The 24,512-nt window shown below is 40.1% G+C and overlaps 1 protein-coding gene across 1 annotated transcript; it reads right to left on the bottom strand.

The window, feature by feature from the left end:
* Positions 1-1,094: 1,094 nt before the first annotated feature.
* On the bottom strand, positions 1,095-17,484 carry LOC110541851 (zinc finger protein 431-like). Its single transcript, XM_060368137.1, has 5 exons — positions 16,948-17,484; positions 14,739-14,873; positions 6,900-7,026; positions 5,724-5,784; positions 1,095-4,625 (listed from the first exon to the last, which is right to left on the bottom strand). Exons 1-5 carry the CDS (start codon positions 16,948-16,950, stop codon positions 3,776-3,778), a joined length of 1,176 nt encoding a protein of 391 aa, XP_060224120.1. The 5' UTR covers positions 16,951-17,484; the 3' UTR covers positions 1,095-3,775.
* Between the last annotated feature and the right edge of the window lie 7,028 nt (positions 17,485-24,512).

The raw sequence follows: 24,512 nt of genomic DNA, 5'->3' as shown, positions 1-24,512 counted from the left end.
TTAGAAGTTAGAACTTCAAGATGAAGTGACAAATGGTAACTTACAGACTCATGAAGAAACATGGAACAGCAAATAATATATACATATACACACTAATCAAGCTATGTTGTGAGATATACAGTTAATCACTGATTATCCTACTTTGTTACATCTTTGTCAGATCAAAGAAAATTCTGCCTTGGATACACATACAAGGTATTGAACATTTCCTATATTCTCTTCTATTTAGCATTTCAGCATTTGCATTTTGAAAATGTGTTGATACTGGGGGGTAAATCTTCTACCCTTGGGCTTGTACTCAGGAGGCTGACACATGAGAATCATGAGTTAAAACGTAGCCTTGACTAATAACTGACATTCAACTCAGGCTGGGCAACTAACAGCAACATCTGAAGGGCATTTGTGAAAATATGAAAAACAAAACCAAGAATGACCACCTCCCACCCATTCCCAGGCACCCATACTTGTAAAGTCTGATCACATAGGGCCTGACATTTACATAAACAACGGACCACTTAGGTAATGGGTATCCCACTCTCTACACTGCAGCAGAAAAATACCTATCACCAAGTAAAATTGCAATAGATGATGAAAAGCAGCCATAGAAGAAATACAAGAAAAGCCTAAACAACTTCACTAAATTGTTCATACATACAGCAAAGTTCAATTCCTACTCCAAATGTTTCAAAATACAATCAACAACCACAACTGATGACCTCCTCCATTACACTCAAGTGAACATGGTGAATAATTTACTTCCTTCAAGGCTGTGATGATAAACAGACATAAGAAGACTTTTTTTCTTGAAACTGAAGATAACTATAACTGCAGTCTTTATCAAATCACTTACATGAGTAGGGTTTTTCTCTTCCTTGAATTCTTCCTGCTTCCTGACATCAAGATGATACATCCAGGCTTCAAACTATTTACAGGGTAGAAAGATTGCTGTGCAACTAAGACAAGTTCATGCCTAGTACCGGGCTCAGGTGTTTGACAACTTTCTGTAATTCCTGCTACAAGAACATGCTTGGGTCCAGTTTTCTTCAGAACCAGCCTGACACACTCACATTAAACAAAGAAACACTGACAGCACATACAATTTGTGAAACAAAAGTTTATTCCTCACTGTTTTTCTTGTGTAAGCATTTATTCCTGTAACTGACAGAGATTTTTCTCATTTTGAACTGTGCATATGCATACACAACAGCCTTGGTTCATGCAACAGAACTGGTTCTTGCAACAGAAACTGGTTCATGCATGTAGCCTTGCAGTCATAAAAATTAATGCTTCTCAGGTGGAGTTATCATTTGGGACGATTTTGGAAATTGTGCCCTGCTAGAGGAAACATGCCACAATGTGTGGGCTTGAGAGTTTACTTCCATACACCTCTTCTACTTCACACTTTCTGCTAAGTGCTGCTGGTTGAGGATGCGAACTCTAAGCTCCTGGCTTTAGCTCCCATGTATGACACTTGCTGCCTTGTCACTTTCATGGCGATCCCACATCCTTCTAGAACCATAAGCCAAACTAAACTCTTTCATGACTTGTCTTAGACATTGTGTTTTATCACAACAACACCAAAGGCACTAATACACACCCATAAAGTTTTACACCTGGATGAGTTATTTGATATAATGAAAGAGAATTCTGAAATCTAAAATGGTCACCTAGTTTAAGTTCTCTAAGCTTTTGTCAATATGAGTTTGCAAGTGAAAACAAAGTAAAAACAGACATCATATTGTTTGAATAAATTATTGACACTTGTCACTTTTATCCTCCAGAATAATCTTGTGTAACTGAGTATGGCTAAAGATTTTAGAAAATCATTTATAGACAAAGGTCTCCTTCAGTATGAGTTCTTTAAAATGCTCAAAGACTACTATGATATGCAAACCCTTTAACAGATTGATTACACACCAAAGGTTTTACTTTTTTATAAAGATACCATTAAGTATCATTTCTAAACTGGTTACATTTATGAGTGTCTCTGTAGGATGACTTATCTCATGATTTTTAAGTCTGCTGCTACATGAAAAGGTTTAATACATTGCTTATTCATAGGGTTTCTGTACAGGATATGTTCTTTTATATGTTCGAAGATAAATGTGGTATGCAACTGTTAGGAGAAAGCAAAAGAAATGTGCCATAAATACTACCTTTTTGTTACGTCCTCCATTTATTCATAGGGAGAAACTGAGTTCACTTTCCTAGGCCTTAGGGGTGATGGAGGCTTTCCACTAACTGATCAGCTTCCATTATTCCTCTTTTGTTCCCTAAAGCATAATGCCTGTTGCTAACCACAAAAGAACAAGTGGTTATGGGTGGTTAGGCTGTAAAACCTACATTCTGTATCAGTGGACATAGGTCAACTACATAAAGAAAGCCTCTATCCCTAAATCTGGATTGGTGGAACAGGTAGCTGTGACTTAGGCACAGATGTCTATGAGTATGTTCTGTGGCCCTGAACAATCACTAGCACCTTAATTACAACGAATTCTTGTTCATTTGCTTTGACCTAGTGTTTCAGTTGTGTTGGATCTCAACAGAAGCCATCACACAAAAGCTTTACCACATGGTTTACATTCATCAAATTTCTCTATAAATACTATGAATACTTTCAAATGATGAAGACTGCAGAAATGTGCAAAGGCATTACCATATTAAATGTATTCATAAAGTTTCATTCCAGTATGAATTCCTTCCTGATTATGATGATAAAAGCCTTCACCAAATTAAAAATATTTCTAGAGTTTCTCTTCAGGATGAATTCTTTTATGATTCTGAAGATGACTATGACATGAAAAGGCCTTACCACCATGGTTACATTTAAAAGGCTTCTCTACAGTATGTATTTGTTAATATAGATGGAGATAGCTGTTTTGTGAAAGGCTTTAACACACTGGTTACAATCATAGAGTTTCTCTCCAGAATGTGTTCTTTTATGTATTTGGAGCCTACTGTGCTATGAAAAGGCTTTACCACATTGATTTCATTCAAAGAATTTCTCTCCATTATGTGTTCTTTTATGTCTTAGGAGATGATCATTACGTGCAAAGGCTTTACCACACTGTTTACAATCATACGATTTCTCTCCAGTATGTGTACTTTTATGTTTTTGGAGAAGACTGGGCTGTGAAAAGGCTTTACCACATTCGTTACATTCATATGGTTTTTCTCCAGTATGTGTCCTTTTATGTCTTATGAGATTACCATGACATGAAAAGGCTTTGCCACACTGTTTACAATCATACGGTTTCTCTCCCGTATGTGTTCTTTTATGTATATGGAGACTTTTTTCACATACAAAAGCTTTACCACACTGGTTACATTCAAAGGGTTTCCCTCCAGTATGTATTCGTTTATGTACTTGGAGATTACTGTTACGTGCAAAGGCTTTACCACACTGTTTACAATCATAGAGTTTCTCTCCAGTATGTGTTCTTCTATGTATTTGGAGACTACTGTGCTGTGAAAAGGCTTTACTACACTGGTTACATTCAAAGGGTTTCTCTCCAGTATGCGTTCTTTCATGTCTTAAGAGATAACCATGACATTCAAAGGCTTTACCACATTGATTCCATTCATAGGGTTTTTCTCCTGTATGTTTTCTTTTATGTAGACGGAGACTGCTGTGACATGTAAAAGCTTTATCACATTGGTTGCATTCATAAGGTTTCTCTCCGGTATGTGTTCTTTTATGTATTTGGAGACTACTGTGCCGTGTAAAGGCTTTACCACACTGGTTACATTCACAGGGTTTCTCTCTGGTATGTGTTTATTTATGTATTGGGAGACTACTGTGCTGTGAAAGGGCTTTACCACACTCTTTACTATCATACAGTTTTTCTTCAGTATGTATTTTTTTATGGCTTAGGAGATGAGAGTTCTGGCCAAAGGCTTTACCACACTGGTTACATTCATAGGGTTTCTCTCCAGTATGTGTTCGTTTATGTCTGAGGAAATTACCATGACATGAAAAGGCTTTGCCACATTCATTACATTCATAGGGTTTCTCTCCAGTATGTGTTCGTTTATGTCTGAGGAGATTACCATGATATGAAAAGGCTTTTCCACATTGATTACATTCATAGGGTTTCTCTCCTGTATGTTTTCTTTTATGTATTCGTAGACTGCTGAGACATGCAAAAGCTTTACCACATTGATTACATTCATAGGGTTTCTCTCCGGTATGTGTTCTTTTATGTATTTGGAGACTGCTATGACAGGTAAAAGCTTTACCACATTGGTTACATTTATAGGGTTTCTCTCCAGTATGTGTTCTTTCATGTCTTAGGAGACTACCATTCCATGCAAAGGCTTTATCGCACTGGTTACATTCATAGAGTTTCTCTCCAGCCCTTTTTCTTTTATGTTTTTTATGATGATTGTGTTGTGAAGAGACCTTATCACTTTGATTACATTTGTAGGGTTTCTCTCCAGTACATGTTCTCTTTTGAACTCGGAGACTACTGTGACATGCAAAGTCTTTATCACACTGGCTATACTCATAGAATTTCTCTCCAGTATATGTTCTTGTCTGTATTTGGAGACTACTGTGATGTGCAAAGGCTTCTCCATATTGAATGCCTTCATATGGTTTCTCTCCATGATGATTTCTTTCATGCCTGCAGAAATAATTGGTACATGTGAGAGCTTTACTACAGTCATTGCACTGATGAATCCTTTTATATGTATGAATTAATTTTCTAATTTGGTCTAATGCTACAGAGCTATCAGATCCTAATGTTTAATCACTTTCTTTACTTCCATGGATGTTCCCCTTTATTATTGGTTCTTTTATGTCCTTGTAGATACCAGAGAACCTATTTCATGGCTCATATTTATACCATCCTTTCTTTCTATATCAGGGTTTTCACATATTTTAGGAAAACTGAAAGAACCCAGAGCTTTCCATCCTTATTGTATTCATAAATTTTCCTATAGTAAGAGTCAAACTACATTTGTAAAGTGAATAAGGACAAACAGAAGAATTTCCATATTCCTAGTACACATAGGGATTTTCTGTAGTATAACTCTATGAAGGTTCCCAATAAAGTTGGAAAACCAATTACTCAAAGTGGGAATTACAAAATATTTTAAAATTGTTCTGGGAAAGTGAGAGGTATGTGACTTCTTTGAATATCGCTTGGCTCACATGGCTTGTATCTATTGTGACATAGGTTATACCTATGAAAAGAAAAATACCAAATGAAAGGGCTCCATATTTCATTCACACAGTCTGGATTTTTGTACCTCAGACACATATGGTAGGGGATTGAGGTTCTCTACAACAACATTCTTGACTCTCATAAACTGTCTTTCTAAATAAAGGTAGCAACATTCACACAAGTACATGAGTTAAACCAGTTCTACTGTGGACTATTCCATTATTAGAAGGTTATACTTAGCACCTATTCTATAGCCTATTGCAGTATGTAAGTGTATGACAAAAACAGGTTGGCAGGTCTACAACCTAGCTCTAATGGAACTGCAATTCAAATGGGGATATCAATTAAGGCATTGTTTCCTTGTGTTCTTTCTTAGAGGAATGCCTTGCAAACACAAATCAGATACCGGATATTGAAGTATATGGTTATGTGGGAATTTAGTAATCACTGGCACTTAGAGCAGTTGTTTTACACTCTTGTTTATCTTTCAAACTTCCAGGGCACAGTAAAATTTCTTCAGAGGCATAGCCATATCACTTTGCTCATGAAAATTACCTTCCATGTCTTCTATAATGTTGAGAATGCTCTTCAGTAGTTTGCTCTTCCCAATTATAGCCTAAAACATAATAGCACGTTTACACATTGGAATACTATGCAGCAATTAAGAACAAAGAAATCATGAAATTTGCAGGAAAATAGTGGGAACTACAAAAAATTATGCTGTGTGAGGTATCCCAGAAGCAGAAAGACATACATGGTATATACTCACTTATAAGTAGATGTTAGACATATAATATAGGAAAAACATGCTAAAATCTGTACATGTAAAGGAGCTAAGCAAAAAGGAGGACCCTGGGTAAGACAGTCAATCTTCATTCAGAAAGGAAATAGGATAGACATGGGAAGAATTAGAAAACACAAAGGCAGACAGAAGCCTACCACTGAGGGCCTCTGAAAGACTCTACCCATCACCAAACCGAAGCAGATGCTGAGACACATACTCAAAGTGTGGGCAGATTACAGGGAATCTTAGAAAGAAGGTGGAGATTGAAAGACCTAAGGGCACAGGAGCTCCACAAGGAGATCAACAAAAACAAAAAATCTGGGCACATGGGTCTTTTTTAAGACTGATATTCCAACCAAGGACCATTCATGGAGATAACCTGGAACACTGCACAGATGTAGCCCATGACAGCTCAGTCTCCAAGTTGGTTTCCTAGTAGGAGGAACAGAGTCTGTCTCTGATTTGAAATCAGTGGCTGACTCTTTGATCACCTCCCCCTGAGGTGGAGACAGCCTTATCAGGAAGACAATGCAGCTATTTCTGATGAGACCTGATAGGCTGGGTCACATGGAAGGGGAGGCAGTCCTCCTCTATCAGTGAACTGGGAGAGGGGCATGGGTGGAGAAGAGAGATGGAGGACAAGTTTGGGAGGGGATCAGGGAGAGACCTACACCAGGGACACAAAGATAATAAATTTTAATGAATTTGAAGAATTAAAAATAAATTTAAAAAAATTTACACAGAAAAGACACATAGTAGAGGAAATATATGATAAATCCTTAGAAATTATGAAAATTTAAGTTGCTATCTTCAAGGAACCTTACAATCGTGCTCGATTTATGCACATACCTCTTCCTCGTTCTCAATAAATATTACAGCAAAGCATCAATAACAGAGAAACAGTTGTGTCCTTATTGTAAAGACTGAAAGATAATTCATTGTCTTACCAATAGCAGTGAGGTTCTTGTAGGTCTCCAGCATCACATTTTCATAGAGACTCTTCTGGGAAGAATCCAGCAAGGCCCACTCTTCCCGAGTGAAGATGACATTCACATCATCATAGGTCACTGAATCCTGAAATATCCCATGTATGTGAAAGCTTGATACCGACAACACTCTAAATGTACACATATAATTCTGCTGCTTTCTCTATGTAGTTCCTCAGAAAGAAGTTCTAACGTACCACCAAGCCATTTTAGAAAGAAACCAAATAATGAGGTTCACCTCTATCATTTCTGCCCACTTTGAATAGGATATAGCTTTGCAAGAGAAATGCAATATTTGTATGAGCATATATAAGTATGTATGTATATATGCACGTCTATAAGGAGACAAAGAGAAACAGAGATAAACAAATAGATCAATAGTACTGAACACACATCAGAAAAATTCCTAACTACAAAAATGATGGGAAAGATGGGTATATTTGCTCTTGCATTTAATCTCAGAACTCAGGACGCATAGACTGGTGTATCTATTTGATGTAGATGTCAGCCTGGTCTATGAAAAAGTTTCCAAACAATAAGAGGTCCATATTAAGACTCTGACTTCCCTGCAAAATCAATGAAACAAAAAAGATAGAACTCACAGATCTTTGCTGAAGTTTGTACAAAGAATTACACATTTACTGAATTTCTGTATTCATCTTCCAGAAACCTGAAGTGCCCTAGTTTAAACTGTAACATTAACATGATCTTCCTCAAAGGGAATGCATGTTTAAACAGTTACAAATGAACAAAAGAAAATATTAGCAAAATAAATTTTTGTCATAAATAACCTAGGGCATGAGACAGGGTTCACGCATTAAGAGCTCTTGCTGGTTTTACAAATAATGGGGCAAATTGCCAGTATTTACATGGAGGCTCACAACTATCCATTATACTAAGTTCAGGAGTCCAGAGGACTTCTTCTGACTACTGTAGAGACCAGGTACACATGATGCACATACATATTCATGGTTACAGGCAAACTATTCATATCCATGCTCAAATTAAAAACAAACACAATAGCTAGGAAGAACATCACAAACCTGCAATTCAATGATTCAGAGTGCTCAAGTGCTGTTAGGGTCATGAATACATCCTGAGAAATAGAATATACTCTCTGACATATGAAAATTCAAGATGTGGATGATGAAGGTCAGAATTGCATGTTAAAAAAAAACCTACATTCTGAACACATCAGCTAATTGTACAAAAGTAAAACCAAGCCAGGCATGTGGGCCCACATCTAATCCCAACATGCTGGAGCCAGATTCTTCTTAATCTCTAAAACTGGCCTGGCTCGTCTACAGACCTACTTCCAATATAGTGTCGACAGCACAGAGAAACCTTGTCATGAAAATAAAAAGTAAAAACAAAACAAAACAAAAAAACTAAAAGTATGAAAATATCAGACTAGCAAAGTAATTCAGCATTGAATAGCAATTGCTTCTACTGTAACTTAGGAGATTTAGGGATAGAGTCTGTAATGGTGAATCCATGACAGCATGAACAGGAAGGTGAATGATCAGTTTCAACAGCAGCACAGTAGACACAAAGATCAGGAAATGGGTTGAGTCTATAGACACTCAAATCCATCCCCAAAAGAAATCTAGAAAGAATCCTACTACAAACTTTTCCATAAGCTCCCCCAAAGAAAGCCACAAAGTAGAGACAAGTGTTCAAAGACAACATCCTATCTGTGAGTGTTTGATTCAAATACATTCTGACATTGCTCTCTATAGGATCAGGGTCATCCCACACATTTAGTCTAACTTCAATGATCCTAATAGTCTGCAAAATCCTGTACACTGAGCAAATGTCCAAAGTCTCTTCTGACATTCAAGAGAACCTCTGGACTGCCATATCTTGTAAAATCGGAAAAGAAGTGATATCCTTCCAACATACAATGGCACAGAATACACCTTCCCATTCCAATACAGAGGAATGTATACATAGTGAGGGAAGATTGGACCAAGGGAAGAAACCCAAAGGGCAAACATCAAATCCTGTAGCTCTGTCTCAGACACATGGTGCTTCAGTTTAAAAGGGTTGAGAGGGCCCTATCCCTACAACATTTTCACAGGGGAAAAATGTTGGTCATGCCTGATGCCAAAAAAAGACACAGGAGGCTTACAGGTGGCAAAGTAAATGCCAGACTAGTTAAGTCCTAAAAATTCAAAAATTATAATTCATATTTTAAAAGGTAAAACTGTCCATCCCATATAAAAAAAGAGAGGAAGCCAAAGATAGTCAAAACTAATGTAAAAACCCAGGTACAAAATGCCTAGGTTATGCTTAAATACTAAAAGTAAAAGGGAGTTTACATAAAGTTTGGCTATAAAGGCATAACTGCTCATTCTATATAAAAAAGAGGATAAGACAAAAATAGCTACAGCATATATAAAAACCTAGGCCTAGACCTCTAAACAAGTACAAGATGCCTAAGGTATGGTTAAACTCTAAGTTACAAAGGAGTTTATATAAAATTTACTTAAAACATGACTTTTCTATTGCTCAAGGCAACCAGCTTGTCTCACTAAGCTGGGAGAGAAGGGAGGCCTTTTCTTGGCAGATAGGTAGTAGCTTGGCCTAATACAACAGGAGCCCAAGAGCACAGAGAAGATATTTTGATCTATACAACCCTGTTTTGATTTCATGATAATGACTGTATGTTCAACAATAATGATATTTTATATTGCTAATTCCTTTACATGGAAAGAACTTTGAAACTGTGACATAAAAAATGTCTCTAGCCAGAACTTCTACAATACATGGCCAAGAAATCCCTGGCTATAATATCCTCAAAATTTATTATGCCATTTTTTTAATTGGCATAGGTAAAATTGGCTTACAGTTTAGTTTCATCCTGTACATTTCATACATTTATAATTTTGGAACTGTATAATGCTTGTGAGATGTTCTATGTTTGCAGAACAAAAGGACCAGACACTGAATCAAAACTGACAGAAAACCTCCTTCCAACATGCTGAGACATTGACTTAAAGGGACTTAAAGGGACTTAAAGGGGGAAATATTGGTATGAGGTTCTTTTGGAATGTATACAATTTATCCTTATTCATTCAAATGCTGATTTCTCTACCTCCCCATCTGGTTTCAATCTGGATACTGCATTGTGATGCTTATTCTAAGCATCACTTGTCTCAAATTTATGTAAACATGCCATCATTTGTTCTCTATATTATCAATTAAACAACCAGCCTCAATGCTCTGCAATGGAGAGGATAAGGAAGGAAATCCTGGTCCAGAGAGGGGAGGATAAGAAGGGAAGTAGGAGAGGAGAGAGGTTGGCAAGAAAGGTCTTAGAACCACATGGAGAGATGGACTGACCTAAGATGACTAAAAGCAAGTATAACGGGTTAAATCTGAATGGTAGGAAACTATGTGGGCTTGGAGGTTTTAGATGGAATAACTATTGGCCAGCATGGTGCACTAGGTTAATTAAATAAATTCTAGTCTCTATGTGGTGACTTGGGTATACAGCTAGATTAGAATTAACTGCTGCTTAACTAAAAGATAAATCAATAGTAAATACAATAACCCACAACAGGTCCTAAATCAAACAGACCTAATAGATGGCTACATGAAGTTTTCACCCAAACTCAAGACTATACCTTCTTATCAGCATGTCATGGAACATTCTCAAAAATTGACCATATAGTCGGGCACAAAGCAAGCCTCAACAGATACAAGAAGATAAAAATAAGCCCTTGTATCCTATCAGACCACCACAGCCTAAAACTAAACCACAACAACAACAGAAATAACAAAAAGCCTACATACACATGGAAACTAAACAACTCTCTACTCAGCAACAGCTTGGTCAGGGAAGAAATGAAAAGAGAAATTAGAGACTTTCTAAAATTCAATGAAAATGAAGGCACAACTTACCCAAACTTATGGGACACTGTGTAGTAAGTTATTAATATTTATTATGGGTTTATCTTCTAGCAATGCTGCTATTAATCCTCAACAGCTGTATAACCAAATCACCAAACAGAGACTGGGTTTTTAGTTAACCCAGAACACAATGCTGGTCAATATTTACTCCCTCCTAAACATCCAAGCCCTCAGTTTCCTAACATTTAGATTTCCCACATTATACTTGCTTTTTGTAAAATCTTAGGTCTGGTTCATGCTCCACATCCTCCAAGATCTCTCCTCCAGCTCTGCTCTCCTTGCTCTCTTCTCGCTGCTTCTCCTCCCACTCCTTTCCTGCTCTCTAGCTCCTCCCCTCTTTGCTGTCCTCTGGCTCCTCCCACTGTACAACATTGTATCTACTTGCTTTATTTTGTCCTGTTTACACAAGAGTTGAGACAGGATGCTTATAATGAGTATCACAATGCAATATCTGGATTGAAACCAGAGAGTTGGGGGTGGGGAAATCAGCATTTGAATTAACAAGGGTAAGGCATATACATTTTAAAAGAACATTATACCAAGAGGACACAATGAAAGCAGTGCTAAGAAGAAAGTTCATAGCATTCAGTGCCTCCAGAAACAAGTTTGGGGCATCTAATACAAGAAACTTAATGGCATGCCAAAAGCCCTAGGGGGGGAAAAAAAAAAAAGGAAGCAGACACTCACAAGAGTAGTGGATGATTGGAAATAATCAAACTCAGGCTGAAATCAATGAATTAGAAACAAAGAAAATAATTGAAGGAATCAAGAAGACCAAGAGAAAATCAACAAGGTTTGAGAAAAATCAACAAGATAGACAAACCCGTAGCCAAATTAAAAGGCAGAGAGAAACTATCCAAACCAGCAAAATAATAAATGAAAAGTGGGACTTAACGACAGACACTGAGGAAATCCAAACAATCATTAGGTCATACTACAAAAGCCTATATGCCACAAAGTTTGAAAATCTAAAAAAATGGACATTTTTCTTGATAGATTTTATTTACCAAAATTAAATCAAGATCAGATAAAGAGATTAAATGGATAATCTGGAGGTATCCCCATCCCTGATCTCAAGCTGTACTACAGAGCAATAGTAATAAAAACTGCATGGTACTAGCATAGAAAGAGAATGGTGGATCAAAGGAATCAGACAGAAGACCCAAAAATAAACCCATACACCTACGGATACTTGATTTTTGACAAAGAAGACAGAACCATACAATGGGAAAAAACACAGCATCTTCAACAAATGGTGCTGATCCAACTGGATGTCTTCATGCAGAAAAGTGCAAATACATCCATATTTATCACCCTGCACAAAACTAAAGTCCAAGTGGATCAAAGACCTCAACATAAAAACAGACACAATAAACTTTTTAGGAGAAAAAGTGGGGAAGAGCCTTGAACTCACTGGCACAGGAGACAACGTCCTGAACAGAACACCAGTAGCACAGGCTCTAAAATCAACAATCAGTAAATGGCACTTCATGAAACTGAAAAGCTTCTGTAAAGCAAAGGACATTGTCATCAGAACAAAATGACAACCTACAGATTGGGAAAGGATCTTCACCAACCCTATATCTGACAGAGGGCTGATATCCAGATTATATAAAGAACTCAAGAAGTTAAACAGCATTAAAACAAGTAATCCAATTAAAAAAATGGGGTACAGAGCTAAACAGAGAATTCTCAATAGAGGAATTTCAAATGAGAGAGAAACACTTAAAGAAATGCTCAACATCCTTAGTGATCAGGGAAATGCAAATCAAAATGACCCTACATTTCACCTTACACCCATCAGAATGGCTAATATCAACAACTCAAGAGACAACACATGCTGGAGAGGATGTGGAGAAAGGGGAACCATCCTCCATTGCTGGTGGGAATGTAAATTTGTGCAACGACTTTGGAAATCAATCTGGCACTTTCTCGGACAATTAGTAATAGTGTTTCCTCAAGATCCAGCTATACCACTCCTAGACATATATTCAAAATATGCTCAAGTATACAAAAAGGACACTTGCTTAACCATGTTCATAGCAGCTTCATTCATAATAGCAAAAATCTTAAAACAACCCAGATGTACCTCAGCTGAGGAATGGATACAGAAACTGTGGTATTTACACAATGGAATACTACTCAGCAATTAAAAACAAGGTAATCATAGAAAAGATCACCCTGAATGAGGTATCCCAGAACCAGAAAGACACATATGGTATATACTCATTTATAACTGGATATTAGACAGGTAATATAGGATAAACATACTAAAATATGTACACCTAAAGAAACTAAGCAAGAAATAGGACCCTGGATAAGATGATCAATTCTCACTCAGAACAGCAAATGGGAAGGACATCGCAAGAGTGAGAAAACAGGAAACAGGACAGAAGCCTACCACACAGAGGGCCTCTGAAAGACTCTACCCAGCAGTGTATCAAAGGAGATACTGAGGCTCATAGCCAAACACTGTGCAGAGTACAGGGAATCTTAGGAAAGAAGGGGGAGATAGAAAGACCTGGAGGGGACAGGAGCTCCACAAGGAGAGCAACAGAACCAAGGAATCTGGGCACAGGGGTCTTTTCTGAGATTGATACTCTAACCATGGACTATTCACCAATCTAACCTAGAAACTCTGCTTGGAACCTCTGCTCAAATGTAGCCCATGGCAGCTCGGTCTCCAAGTGGGTTCCCTTTTAAGGGCAACAGGGACTGTCTCTGACATGAACTTGGGCTGTCTCTTTGATTACCTCCTCCTGAGAGGGGAGCTGCCTTACCAGGTCACAGATGAAGACACTGCAGCTATTCCTGATGAGACCTATAGGCTAGGGTCAGATGGATGGGGAGAAGGACCTGCCAGTGGACTTGGAGAGGGGCATGGGAAATGAGAGATGGTGGGTGGAATTGGGAGGGGGATGAGGAATGGGGTTGCAACTGTCATTAATATTAAAAAAGAAAAACTAAATAAAATACTAAATAAAAACAAAATAATAAATTAATTTTTAAAAAGATGATGTATTTTCCAAAAACAAAAGGATAATGTCTTTGTTCAATTTGCAGCATAAATTCATATAATCAAAGGAAAATTCCTAAAAATTTATAACAAAAAAGACGATTCCAAAGCAATATGCCATGTGAGAAAACTCAAAATTCTCAATAGGTTTATGAAGAAAGAGTACACATTGGCTCAATGTAATTTCTGCTTTGACCAAAAATTTACAACAATCAAGAATGTGTTCAATATTTGTGAAAGAATGAGTTATGGCCAGAAAAAAAGCCACAGTTGTAAGCCTAAATATATATTCAAGTTTTCATCAAATTACATAAGGAAACTCCACCATGAAAAATGTGAACTTGACCAATGTTACCTTTATTATTTTTATTTAGAAATTAAAAAACAGTGACTTCATGACCCTAACAAAAGTAACCCAAAGTGACTACTGAAGTCTTTTCCAGAGAGGCCCCATGTTCTAGAGAATTCTCAGTAAGTGGAGGTGAATGGAAAAGAAAGATAGAAAAACAGAGACAGAGAGGGAAGGAGGGAGAGAGAAAGAAAGAAAGACAGAAAGAAGAAAGAAAGGAAAGAAGGAAAGAAGGAAGGAAGGAAGGAACAAAGGAAAGAAAGAAGAGAGGAAGAGAAAGAGGCGGGAAGAAAGAAAGGAAGGAAGGAAAGTTTTATTACAGATGAAAGAGAGAGCACAGCCAGGCACAGGGACATCTGTAGAGTCCATAATGGACAAGATCCCGAGCTGTATAAAGACAGGGAGGAGGGGAGAGCCAGTCCAAGAGACCAGGAGGGTAAATGATAGATGAAAAATACCAGGTAACCAAAATGTTTGAGTTACATAAGGAAGGGCAGCTGGGAGAAGGGCAGTCCAATACCTGGGCTAGAGGACAGTGTATGCCAACCATTACCCTGCAACAGGTGGGGACTGAGGGATGCTGAGAGAATCCGACAGGCAGGTATGCTTTGATTTGTTTAACAGACACATTGGCCGTTTTTCCCAGGATCTGAGCCTTAATAGTAGGGGAAAACAAGAAAGTTGAAATGATTTAATTATAATCTCAAACATTTGTCTTTTAAAGTTGAAGCAGGCTTTATGCTTCCATATGCTTTAGGGACTAAACATAAGTACTAGAGCAAACCAACCACTACATCATTTCTGTCATATTGTGAATTGTTAGTTTGTCCAGATCTGCATTGGTTAAGCTAGTGTAATGACAGAAATTTGGTTCTGGAAATGAGTTCAGTTCCTCATTCAGACTCTTTTGTTTGTTGGTTTGTTTTTATTTTTTTAATTAAATTTTTATTTTTTTAATATAATCCAGATTCTTGCTTGCCTTGGTCTGTCACCCACTGACCTATGCTTCCAATAAATGGCCAGTTTGGACTTTTACCCATCATCTAAAATTGACTACCTGACTCCTCATTGCTTGTGTCAAATGCCGTCAAAGGAAGAAAGCTCTCACCTTCCTTCCTCAACCACTCTTTCTGTGTTGTGGCTACAGCAGCTTCAAAGCTGGTCAGTGAACTCAGTTCTTACACAGTTCCCTTCTTATTTGTAATTTCACTACCCAAATCCAGAAAGGTTAAAGATACTCATTCACTGTTGTCTTTTCTTTCTCACTAACTTGTGAAGGCCCAGCATGAAAGGAGTTCCACAACTGTCTTCTAGGCACTAGGAAGCACAGGCAGGATTAGGTGTACAAAGCAAGTCTTAACCACACAGCGTGAAGAAAGTCTGAGCTACAGGAGACATTGCTCTAAACAGAAACAAATATGAAAGCCCCTGAGAAAAAGGAATGAAATTCTTAAGGACTGGGAAACATGGGAAAAGAGACAAATAAGAAATTAGAGCAATGATGTGTAAAGGAAAAATCTGATAAGTAGTATCAACAATGACATTTTAAAAAAATAAATATAAACCTGACACAGTGGAGCACACATGTAATCCCAGCACTCTCAGGAAGGCTGAGGCAGGGGGATCACTGTGAGTTTTTGGCCAGCCTGGTCTACAAAGCAGACCATTTCCAGCTCTCCCAAACAGCATCCCTTGCTTCAGAAAAGGAGCTCAATTCCTTACCCAATACATAGGGGCCTTAGGGGCAGCTCCCAAGGCCGAGGCCCCAGGCCATTACTAGCTTTGCCAAGCATGTTCCTGGGTTTGAGAAGGACCTATGTCATTCTCCATGCATGAGGGCCTCATAGAAAGCCTTGCCCCATCAGGCCAGCCACTCAACACAACAGCGTTTTTCCTTTTCAAAGAGTTGTCACCTGGGAAGTCTTGCCCGTGTGGCAAAGCTCTGCTTTTCTCAAGAAGAAAAGTGGACCTTTATGTCACACCCGGCCTTAGTGGTGCTTGTCAACCTGTAATGCCCCACTGAGCAGCTTGTCAGACGCTGGGTTTGTTGTTTGTTTTGTTTGTTTGTTTGTTTGTTGATGTGAGGATGGACCTAGCAGGTGGTTGTACATAAGAGGTGTCTCCTTTGTCATAGTTTGGAGCCAAATTTCTGGACACTTCTGGTGAACAAGCATGTGTTTCATAGCATCCTAATCCCTAAGAGGCCTGGTCAGCATAGGAGTTCTCTGTGGGGACATTTCAGAGACGTCCTCCCTCAGCTAAATTCTACTTTGTTTTCTCTTACTATGTTCTAAGCATTGGCAAATCCTTTCCATCATCAATTCTAATCTTCTACATCACAGTTAACATTGGAGTCCTACTCTGCACATGAGATGCCTTTCACAGCCTGCACAAAATCAACTCCAAATGGATCTTATCCCTAAATGTTAAATGGTAAGAGCCGAACTTGTAAAGAACAAGGAGAAACTAAGGTTCCCCGAGTTTGGCATCCTGCCTAGGATGTTTCTACACACAGGCCTTGCTCCAAACACCTTGCCCAGATGCAGCCCCCATAGCGGTGGTCCAGAGGCCACCGCGGGGTCCAGACAGTGACTAGAACCACAGGGGATCTCACACGCGGCCGCCTCTGGCCGCCGCTCACCTTCCAGCCCCAGAGAGGAGCTACTACACCAGCTCCCGCTGTGCAGCCGCCCGCTCTTCCCCGCTGTGGGCAGTGACCCTGCACTCACCATGTCCCGACTTCGGAGCTTGTCTGAGTCCACTCAAAGCACCCAGCAGCAGCACTCAGAGTACATCACAGGGATAGATTCAAGCCTGCTCAGCTACACAGCGGAAGCTGCAGCTGGCCACCCGGAAAACCCTCCTGTTTTCCTTTGCAGGTCAGACTAAAGGCCGTGATTGGCCAGTGAGTTTTGAGTGACATGAGCACCTCCCTGAGGGCTGGAGTGTACTGGAGGGACACAGCATAGTGTTTCCCGGCCCTAAGTTCCAGTCCAGGGCCAGATCTGCAGAGATTTTCCGGATCTGCAGAGATTTGCCTTTCAGTAGCACTTGTGCCTCGTCCTACAATAGCCCACCCGCCTGTCGTCCTGCCCAGCCTGGGAAGCACTCAGCACTGCAGCTCCCGCTGCTCAGCCTTCTGCTCCTCCCTGCTCCGGGCCCTGAGCTAACCGCAGCATGAAGTTTGCCTGATCCCACCGCAGCACCCAGCGGCAGCGCTCAGAGTACATTACAAGGAACCTGTCGAGCCTGCTCGGCTACAGAGCAGATCCTGAAAAAAACGGCACCTGAGAGGGCCCGCCTCCTCGTCTGACTGGCAGGTCTGCCTGGAGGCCCTGATTGGCCAGTGGGTTTTGAATGACAAGAAGGGATACAGTAGGGACTTTCAGGCCCCGGGAGATTGCATTTCTTGGACAGACATTTTCAAGATATGCAGAGATGTGCATTTCAGTAGCACTTGTGCGGGTCCTCCAGTCTCCTCGCTTTCTCCCCCTACTCCCGCCCCAAGCCCTGAGGAAGACACACCACTCCAGGTGCCACAGCGGAACCTCCTGCTCCTCCCCTTTGTTGTTCACCTTGTTCCTAGTTTGGAGCTACCCTAAGCTTCCCCCATAGCACCCAGGAAAAACTTCTCTTTCTTCCTCCTGGCATCAAGGTGGATAACTTGTATAGCCCACTTTTCAGCTTGGAGTGGAATTATCAACCTGTCCCACAAAGTACAAGCATGCCCAGAATATTAACAATTAAAGAGTGAATTTGGGAAACAAGAATTTGTTTTGTGGCTTCACGTAAACTGCAGCTACTTTTCACCTAGTAGATAGGAGACATCTCCGGAGAAAAGCAGGAAATACATAACAGGCCCTGTGGAGCTCCTGTGTTAGCCGGCCCATCTTCCTTAGGGGAAAGGGAAAAGGAAACAAGAAGCCGCATTAGTCAAGGGCTGCAGATGAGCAGAAGGGATAGAATGAATCCATGTGTCTAGAATGTGGGCTTCATAGAGTATCTCACAGGCTGTGATCAAACTAGTCAAACAAGGGCTGTCTATCAATGTACAGTAGAAGAATCCAGTAGAGGCTCAGTCCGTGAAGCTGAATGTCTCAGATGGTCCTCGGTAATAACCAGAATTCTGATGAAGTAGGCTCTAATGCGAGACGAAAAAAATAAAAAATGAAAGAAAAGGAAAAGAAAAATGAACTTGCTAGACAGAGGTAGGGCAAGCAGACAAAGAAAACGAGCTACCTTCTTCGTTTTCCTTTATATATGTAGGTTGCCACCAGAAGCTATGGCCTAGATTAAATGTAGTTTTAAAACCTTAAAAGATCCAGATTAGGGAGTGCAGATGTACCAGGCCACAGAGGAAGATAATTCAGCTAGTCCTAATGAGACCTGATAAGCTAGGATCAGATGGAAGGGGATGAGGAGGAGGGACATGGGAGGACAAGAGGGACTGATGGTGGGATTGGGAGGGCATGAGGGAGGGAGCTACAACTGGGATACAAAGTGAATAAATTGTAATAATAAAAAATAAATTTTAAAAAATTCACATTAAAGTAGGGTTTTTCAGCTTCAAAGCTATATTTAAAAAATCAAGGAATCATGAAATTTGCAGGCAAATGCCAGGATCTAGAAAAGATCATCCTGAGTGAGGTATACCAGGAGCAGAAAGACAGACATGGTATATACTCACTTATGAGTAGATATTAGACATATGACATAGGATAAACACACTAAAATCTGTACACCTAAAGAAGCTAAGGAAGAAGGAGGACCCTGGGTGAGATGATCAATCCTCATTCAGAAAGGCAAATGGGACAGACATATGAAGAGGGCGAAAACAGGGAACAGGATAGGAGCCTACCACAGAGGGCCTCGGCAAGATTCTACCCTGCAGGGTATCAAAGCAGATGCTGAGACCCATAGCCAAACTTTGGGCAGAGTGCAGAAAATCTTATGAAAGAAAGGGGAGATGAAAAAACCTGCAGGGAACAGGAGCTCCAAAAGGAGAGCAACAGAACTAAAAAAAAAAAAATCTGGACACAGGTATTTTCTGGAAATGATACTCCAACCAAGGACCATTCATGGAGATAACCTAGAACTCCTGCACAGATGTAGCCCATGGCAGCTCAGTGTCCAAGTGGGTTCCCTAGTAATGGAGACTTTCTTTGACATAAACTGGTTGGCCTGCTCTTTGATCACCTTTTCCTCAGGGAAGTGCAGCCTTACCAGGCCACAGAGGAAGACAGTACAGCCAGTCCTGATGAGACCTGATAAACTAGGCTCAGATTGAAGGGTAGGAGGACCTCCACTATCAGTGGACTAGGGGAGGGGTATGGGTGGAGAAGAAGGAGGAAGGGTGGGATTGGGAGGGAAAGAAGGAGGAAGCTACAGGTGGGATACAAAGTGAATAAACTGTACTTAATAAAAACAAAAAATTTTAAAATATTTAAAAAAATTATTATAAAAAAAATGAAAAAAGAAAAAGTTCCATAGTACCCAAGTCTTTGGGTTTTAGTTAAGTCCAGATGTAGTAAATTTGACTACCAAGAATAGCCATCACAACAGCTAAGACAGAAGAACTGAGAAAGATTGTTTTTTTCTGCCTGTGGCAGGCAAGGAGAGCATGGAAGTCATTTTCAAAGCAATGTTTTTCTTCAACAAAGGGACTCTGGATACAGTCGCATACAGGTTTGCCTACTCCTAAGCATGTAAAACAGAAATTTAAGGGCATTCTTAGCTCAAAATCATGCAGAAACATCTGTAAATTGTAAAAAAATAAATAAATAAAATAAAAAGAGAGAGAGAGAGAGAGAGAGAGAGAGAGAGAAATGTCTCTGGAATCTTCATCTTGTACCACAAAGTCTTAGCTAACAATCAATTAAATAAAACTGTGAAAGCAGATTGGTTAGAGCAAATGCTACCCATTAATCATGAGGTATGATCTAACAGATAGATGCATCTATGCCACAGTTCTCACATATGCAAAGGACAAGAACACAAATTCATAATACATGAAGAAAAAGCCACCTATCAGGATTACGGACACTGTTCTTAGAAGATCAGCTTTGCTGAGCTGTTCTTACCTCAGAATAAGGCTGTTTTGTGCAGGCTGGCTCAGAGGAAAGCCACAGCTGCTTCCATGCAGGCCCAGCAGGTGGTCATTTTAACAGCCTTGGCTGCTGTCTGGCTCATAGCTGTTGCACCGCTGGATAGAATTCTATTTCTTGCAAGCTTATTTTTATTTTACATATATGGGTGTTTGCCTGCATGTGTCTCTGTGCAGTACCAACAAAAGCAAGAAGAATGCAAGAGATAGCTGGAAATGGAATTACAACAAATGGTTAGCTGCTTAGTAGCTTCTAGGATGGAACTCTGTGTCCTCAGCAAGAACACCCATTGCTCTTCACTGCTAAGCTACAGATCTAGTCACTTTATACTTTTTTATTGATTAATTCAATTATTCCCCTACTAAGTGGGACCACATAAAGCCTAAGGCTTAGCTTCTTGGGGTCTGTGCATTGAGTATAACTCTCTGAAAATGTATGAAGAAAATCACTCATAAGTAAGTATATACCGTGTGTGTCTTTTTTACTCCACTCAGGATGATCTTTTCTAGTTCTAGTCCTGCACATTTCCTGATTACTATTCCTGGCTGAATAGTATTCCATTGTGTCAATGTACCACACCTTTCTTTATTCGTTCTTCAGTTGAGGGACATCTAAATTGTTTCCAGTTTCTGGCTATTACAAATAAAGCTGCTATGATCATAGTTGAGAAATATCCTTGTATGGTGGAGCATCTTTTGGGTGTATGCCGAGGGGTGGTATAGATTGGTCTTGAGGTATACCTATTCCAAGTTTTCTGAGAAAGCACCAGGTTGATTTCCAAAGTGGATGATGCAGTTTGCACTTCCACCAGGGATGTGGGAATGTTCGTCTTTCTCCACATCCTCTCTAGGTGTGTTGTCACTTGAGTTTTTGATCTTAGCCATTGAGTCTTCTGTAAGATGGAATCTCAGAGTTGTTTTGATTTGCATTTCCCTGGTGGCTAAGGACATTAAATATTTCTTAAAGTGCTTCTCCAACATTAGAGAGTCCACTGTTGAGAATTCTGTTGAGCCCTGTATCCAATTTTTAATTTGATTACGTGGTTTGTTGGTGTTTACTTTATTGAGTTCTTTATATATTCTGGATATTAGCCCTTCATCAGATATACATGAAGATCTTTTCCCAATCTGTACACCACCATTTCTTTCTATCGATAGTGTCCTTTGTTTTACAAAAGCTTTGCAGTTTCAAGAAGTCCCATTCATTAATTGTAGATCTTAGATCCTGAGCTACTGCTGTGCTGTTCATTAACTTGTATCCTGTGCCAATGAATTCAAAGTTCTTCCCCACTTTTTCTTCTAATAGATTTAGTGTGTCTGGTTTTATGTTGAGGTCTTTGATCCCCTTGGACTTTAGGTATTTTTTTTTATTATTTTTTTTTTAGGTATTTTTTAAAAATCTTTATGCTTTAATATTTTATTTATTCATACAGTATTCTGCCTGCATGTGTGTTTGCAGACCAGAAGAGGGCACCAGATCAGATCTCATTATAGATGGTTGTGAGCCACCATGTGGTTGGTGAGAATTGAACTCAGGACCTTTGGCCGTACACCCAGTGCTCTTAACCTCTGAGCCATCTCTCCAGCCCCTGGACTTTAGTTTTGTGCAGAGTAAAAAATATGGATCTATTTGCATGTTTCTGCATGTAGACATCCAGTTAGACCAGCACCATTTGTTGAAGATGCTGTATTTTTCCATTGTATGGGTTTGGCTTCTTTGTCAAAATTCAAGTATCCATAGGTGTGTGCGGCCCTTCAAGGCCTAGACCCATTGCATCCACCACAGGACATCCTTACACTATAACCCATATCTCCCCTGTCATCTCCTTACACTCATCAGATTCTGTCCTATCTACACCAGCTCTTTCATCCTAACAGTCAAGCCTTGTCTAACTTGTCAAGACTCACCTGCAGCCTGCCGATGAGGAATTGAGTTTCCTAAAAACTATTACTGCTTCTTGTAAGATTTGTCAGACCTCAGACCCTACCCAGGATATTGTAGCTCCCCTTTCCCGACCTACCAGGCTAGAGGCTTTCTCCCAGGAGTGGCTGGCAACTTGATTTTACCCATATGCCAGGAGTCAAACCTGTCCGGTACATCCTGGTCTTAGTGGACACATTCTCAGGATGGGTGGAGGCTTTCCCCACTACTAACAAAAGAGCTCAGACAGTTTCCAATCTCCTTCTCCATGAGATTATCGCACATTTGGGAATCCCTTCATCCCTCCAGTCAGACAGTGGTCCTGAGTTCACTGCTCAGGTTTCCCAGACCTCATTTAATGCTCTTAACACTCCTTGGTGGGGGCTGGAGAGATGGCTAAGAGGTTAAGAGCATTGGCTGCTCTTCCAGAGGGCCTGAGTTCAATTCCCAGCAACCACATGGTGGCTCACAACCATCTAAAATGAAATCTGGTGCCCTCTTCTGGTGTGCAGGTGTACATGCAAAACACACATTGTATACATAATAAATAAATCTTAAAAAAAAAAAAAAAAAAAAAAACACTCCATGGTATTTTCATATCCCATACCATTTCCAGTCCTCAGGAAAGACAGAACAAATTAACTGATCATCTAAAAATATTGTTAAACTATCACAAGAGCTTCACCTCCATTGGGTAAAACTCCTCCCCCTGGCCCTTCTCAGGCTCTGAGCTCTCTCCCCAAAATCTTTATCTATCCATCGTTTGAGTTCATGTACGGAAGACCCGTCCTAACTCTTGGTCTTTCAGCTAAACCCTTGCCTCTTCCTGACCACCTACTTACTCCCTTACTCTGTGGTCTCCATTCTCTTCTAGGTGTCTTTACTGACCACTGATTACCACAACCACACACTAACCCCTGTCCATATCCTATTAATATCAGGGACCAGATCATTTTCTCCCCTCCAAACCAAAGTCCCCCATCTCTTTCTCCTAAATGGCAGGGCCCTTTAAAGTGATTCTTGTAACCCCCACAGCTACTAAGTTTGAGAGCTTCCCTCACTGGATTCATCTATCCCCCCTCAAGCCTTTCATCCCCTATCCTCAAGATAATTCCCCTCCTACATATCAACTCCAACAGGACCCTGCTTCCTCATGCTCCAGATGATGCCAAGAGCAACCACTTTGTCTCCGGTTTCAGAGAAATGAGGCCTCTCTACCGGAGCTGTGTTTGACCCTACTGGACTGGATATGTATTTTTCCTCATCTGCCTCTTGCCTTTTTCTGTCCAAGATCATCCCTACTCACTTATGGAGATTCAAGGTTCAAGAAGCCATCATTAATAATAAACAGTCTCTCCAAATAGGGTGGGGAAATTATGGAAGGCTGCCAGGAGATGATTGAAATAGCCATCACCCCCACATCTTTCCCTCCTCTCTTGTTTGATAGAATTTTTGTTTGCTTCCTCTTTGATCAAACAAAGGATTATTGCAAAAAATGGCCAGAGAGATATGGAGGTTACCCATATTGGTCCTGCCAAATCCACACAACAGAACAGAAGTAGCTTCTTCACCTGTACAAAAAGACTCTCTACTTACATATCCAAGACCCTTGGTATCCCAGATGGGAAGCAGGGGTCGTTGGAAACCTCTATCACCACTACATACCCATTTTACTGATAAGTACCATCCATATCCAGAGAAAATAGGTCCCAATTACAGAATCCCTGGAGATAGGAAAAGTAGAGAAGGTAATTAAACACTCCTCTAAGGTCACTTATATCTGACCTCCCCTCTCCTAAATAATACAAACCTGTCATTTCATCTCCTACTTCAGACTCTGTCCTCGGCCTACAAGCTCCTTAATGTGAACCAGCTGGGCCATTTTAAAGCTTGCTGACTGTGTCCCACCTGGGACCGACTCAGAACTACCACTGACAGCTTCTCCATTGACTCTGCCAGGTAACTTTACTTCACCATTTCCTAACTGCCCTGACTCTGATATTGCCACAACCCTCTACCTTTTTCATATCACCCTCTTTGGCGTGGCAAGCTGTTTCCAGGCATCCAGGACACACTCTGTAGGAATGCTAAGTACCTTAGAGTGTAATAAAACTATAATCCTTGATACCTCATCTCAACCCCAAAGCCCTACTGCTGATAATACCTGCTGATTCTTTGTGGCACTCAGGTCTACCATAGTCTGCCTGTGGTGGGTCAGGAGTTTGCACACTTCTGCTCCTCCTCCCCGAACTGGGAGCCCCTAGGAATCC

Source organism: Meriones unguiculatus, chromosome 15 (assembly GCF_030254825.1).
Source record: "Meriones unguiculatus strain TT.TT164.6M chromosome 15, Bangor_MerUng_6.1, whole genome shotgun sequence".
In the NCBI taxonomy this organism is placed as follows: Eukaryota; Metazoa; Chordata; class Mammalia; order Rodentia; family Muridae; genus Meriones; species Meriones unguiculatus.
This window is presented reverse-complemented; position numbering and strand designations above follow the sequence as displayed.

Excerpts from the sequence above, each read along its gene's own strand:
- LOC110541851 (XM_060368137.1), bottom strand. Across the intron at positions 7,027-14,738 it reads TACACTGTCCTCTAGCCCAG|GATTCAGTGACCTATGATGA; the intron begins GTATTGGACTGC and ends GGGATATTTCAG. Across the intron at positions 4,626-5,723 it reads CATTATAGAAGACATGGAAG|GCATGAAAGAAATCATCATG; the intron begins GTAATTTTCATG and ends TTATTTCTGCAG.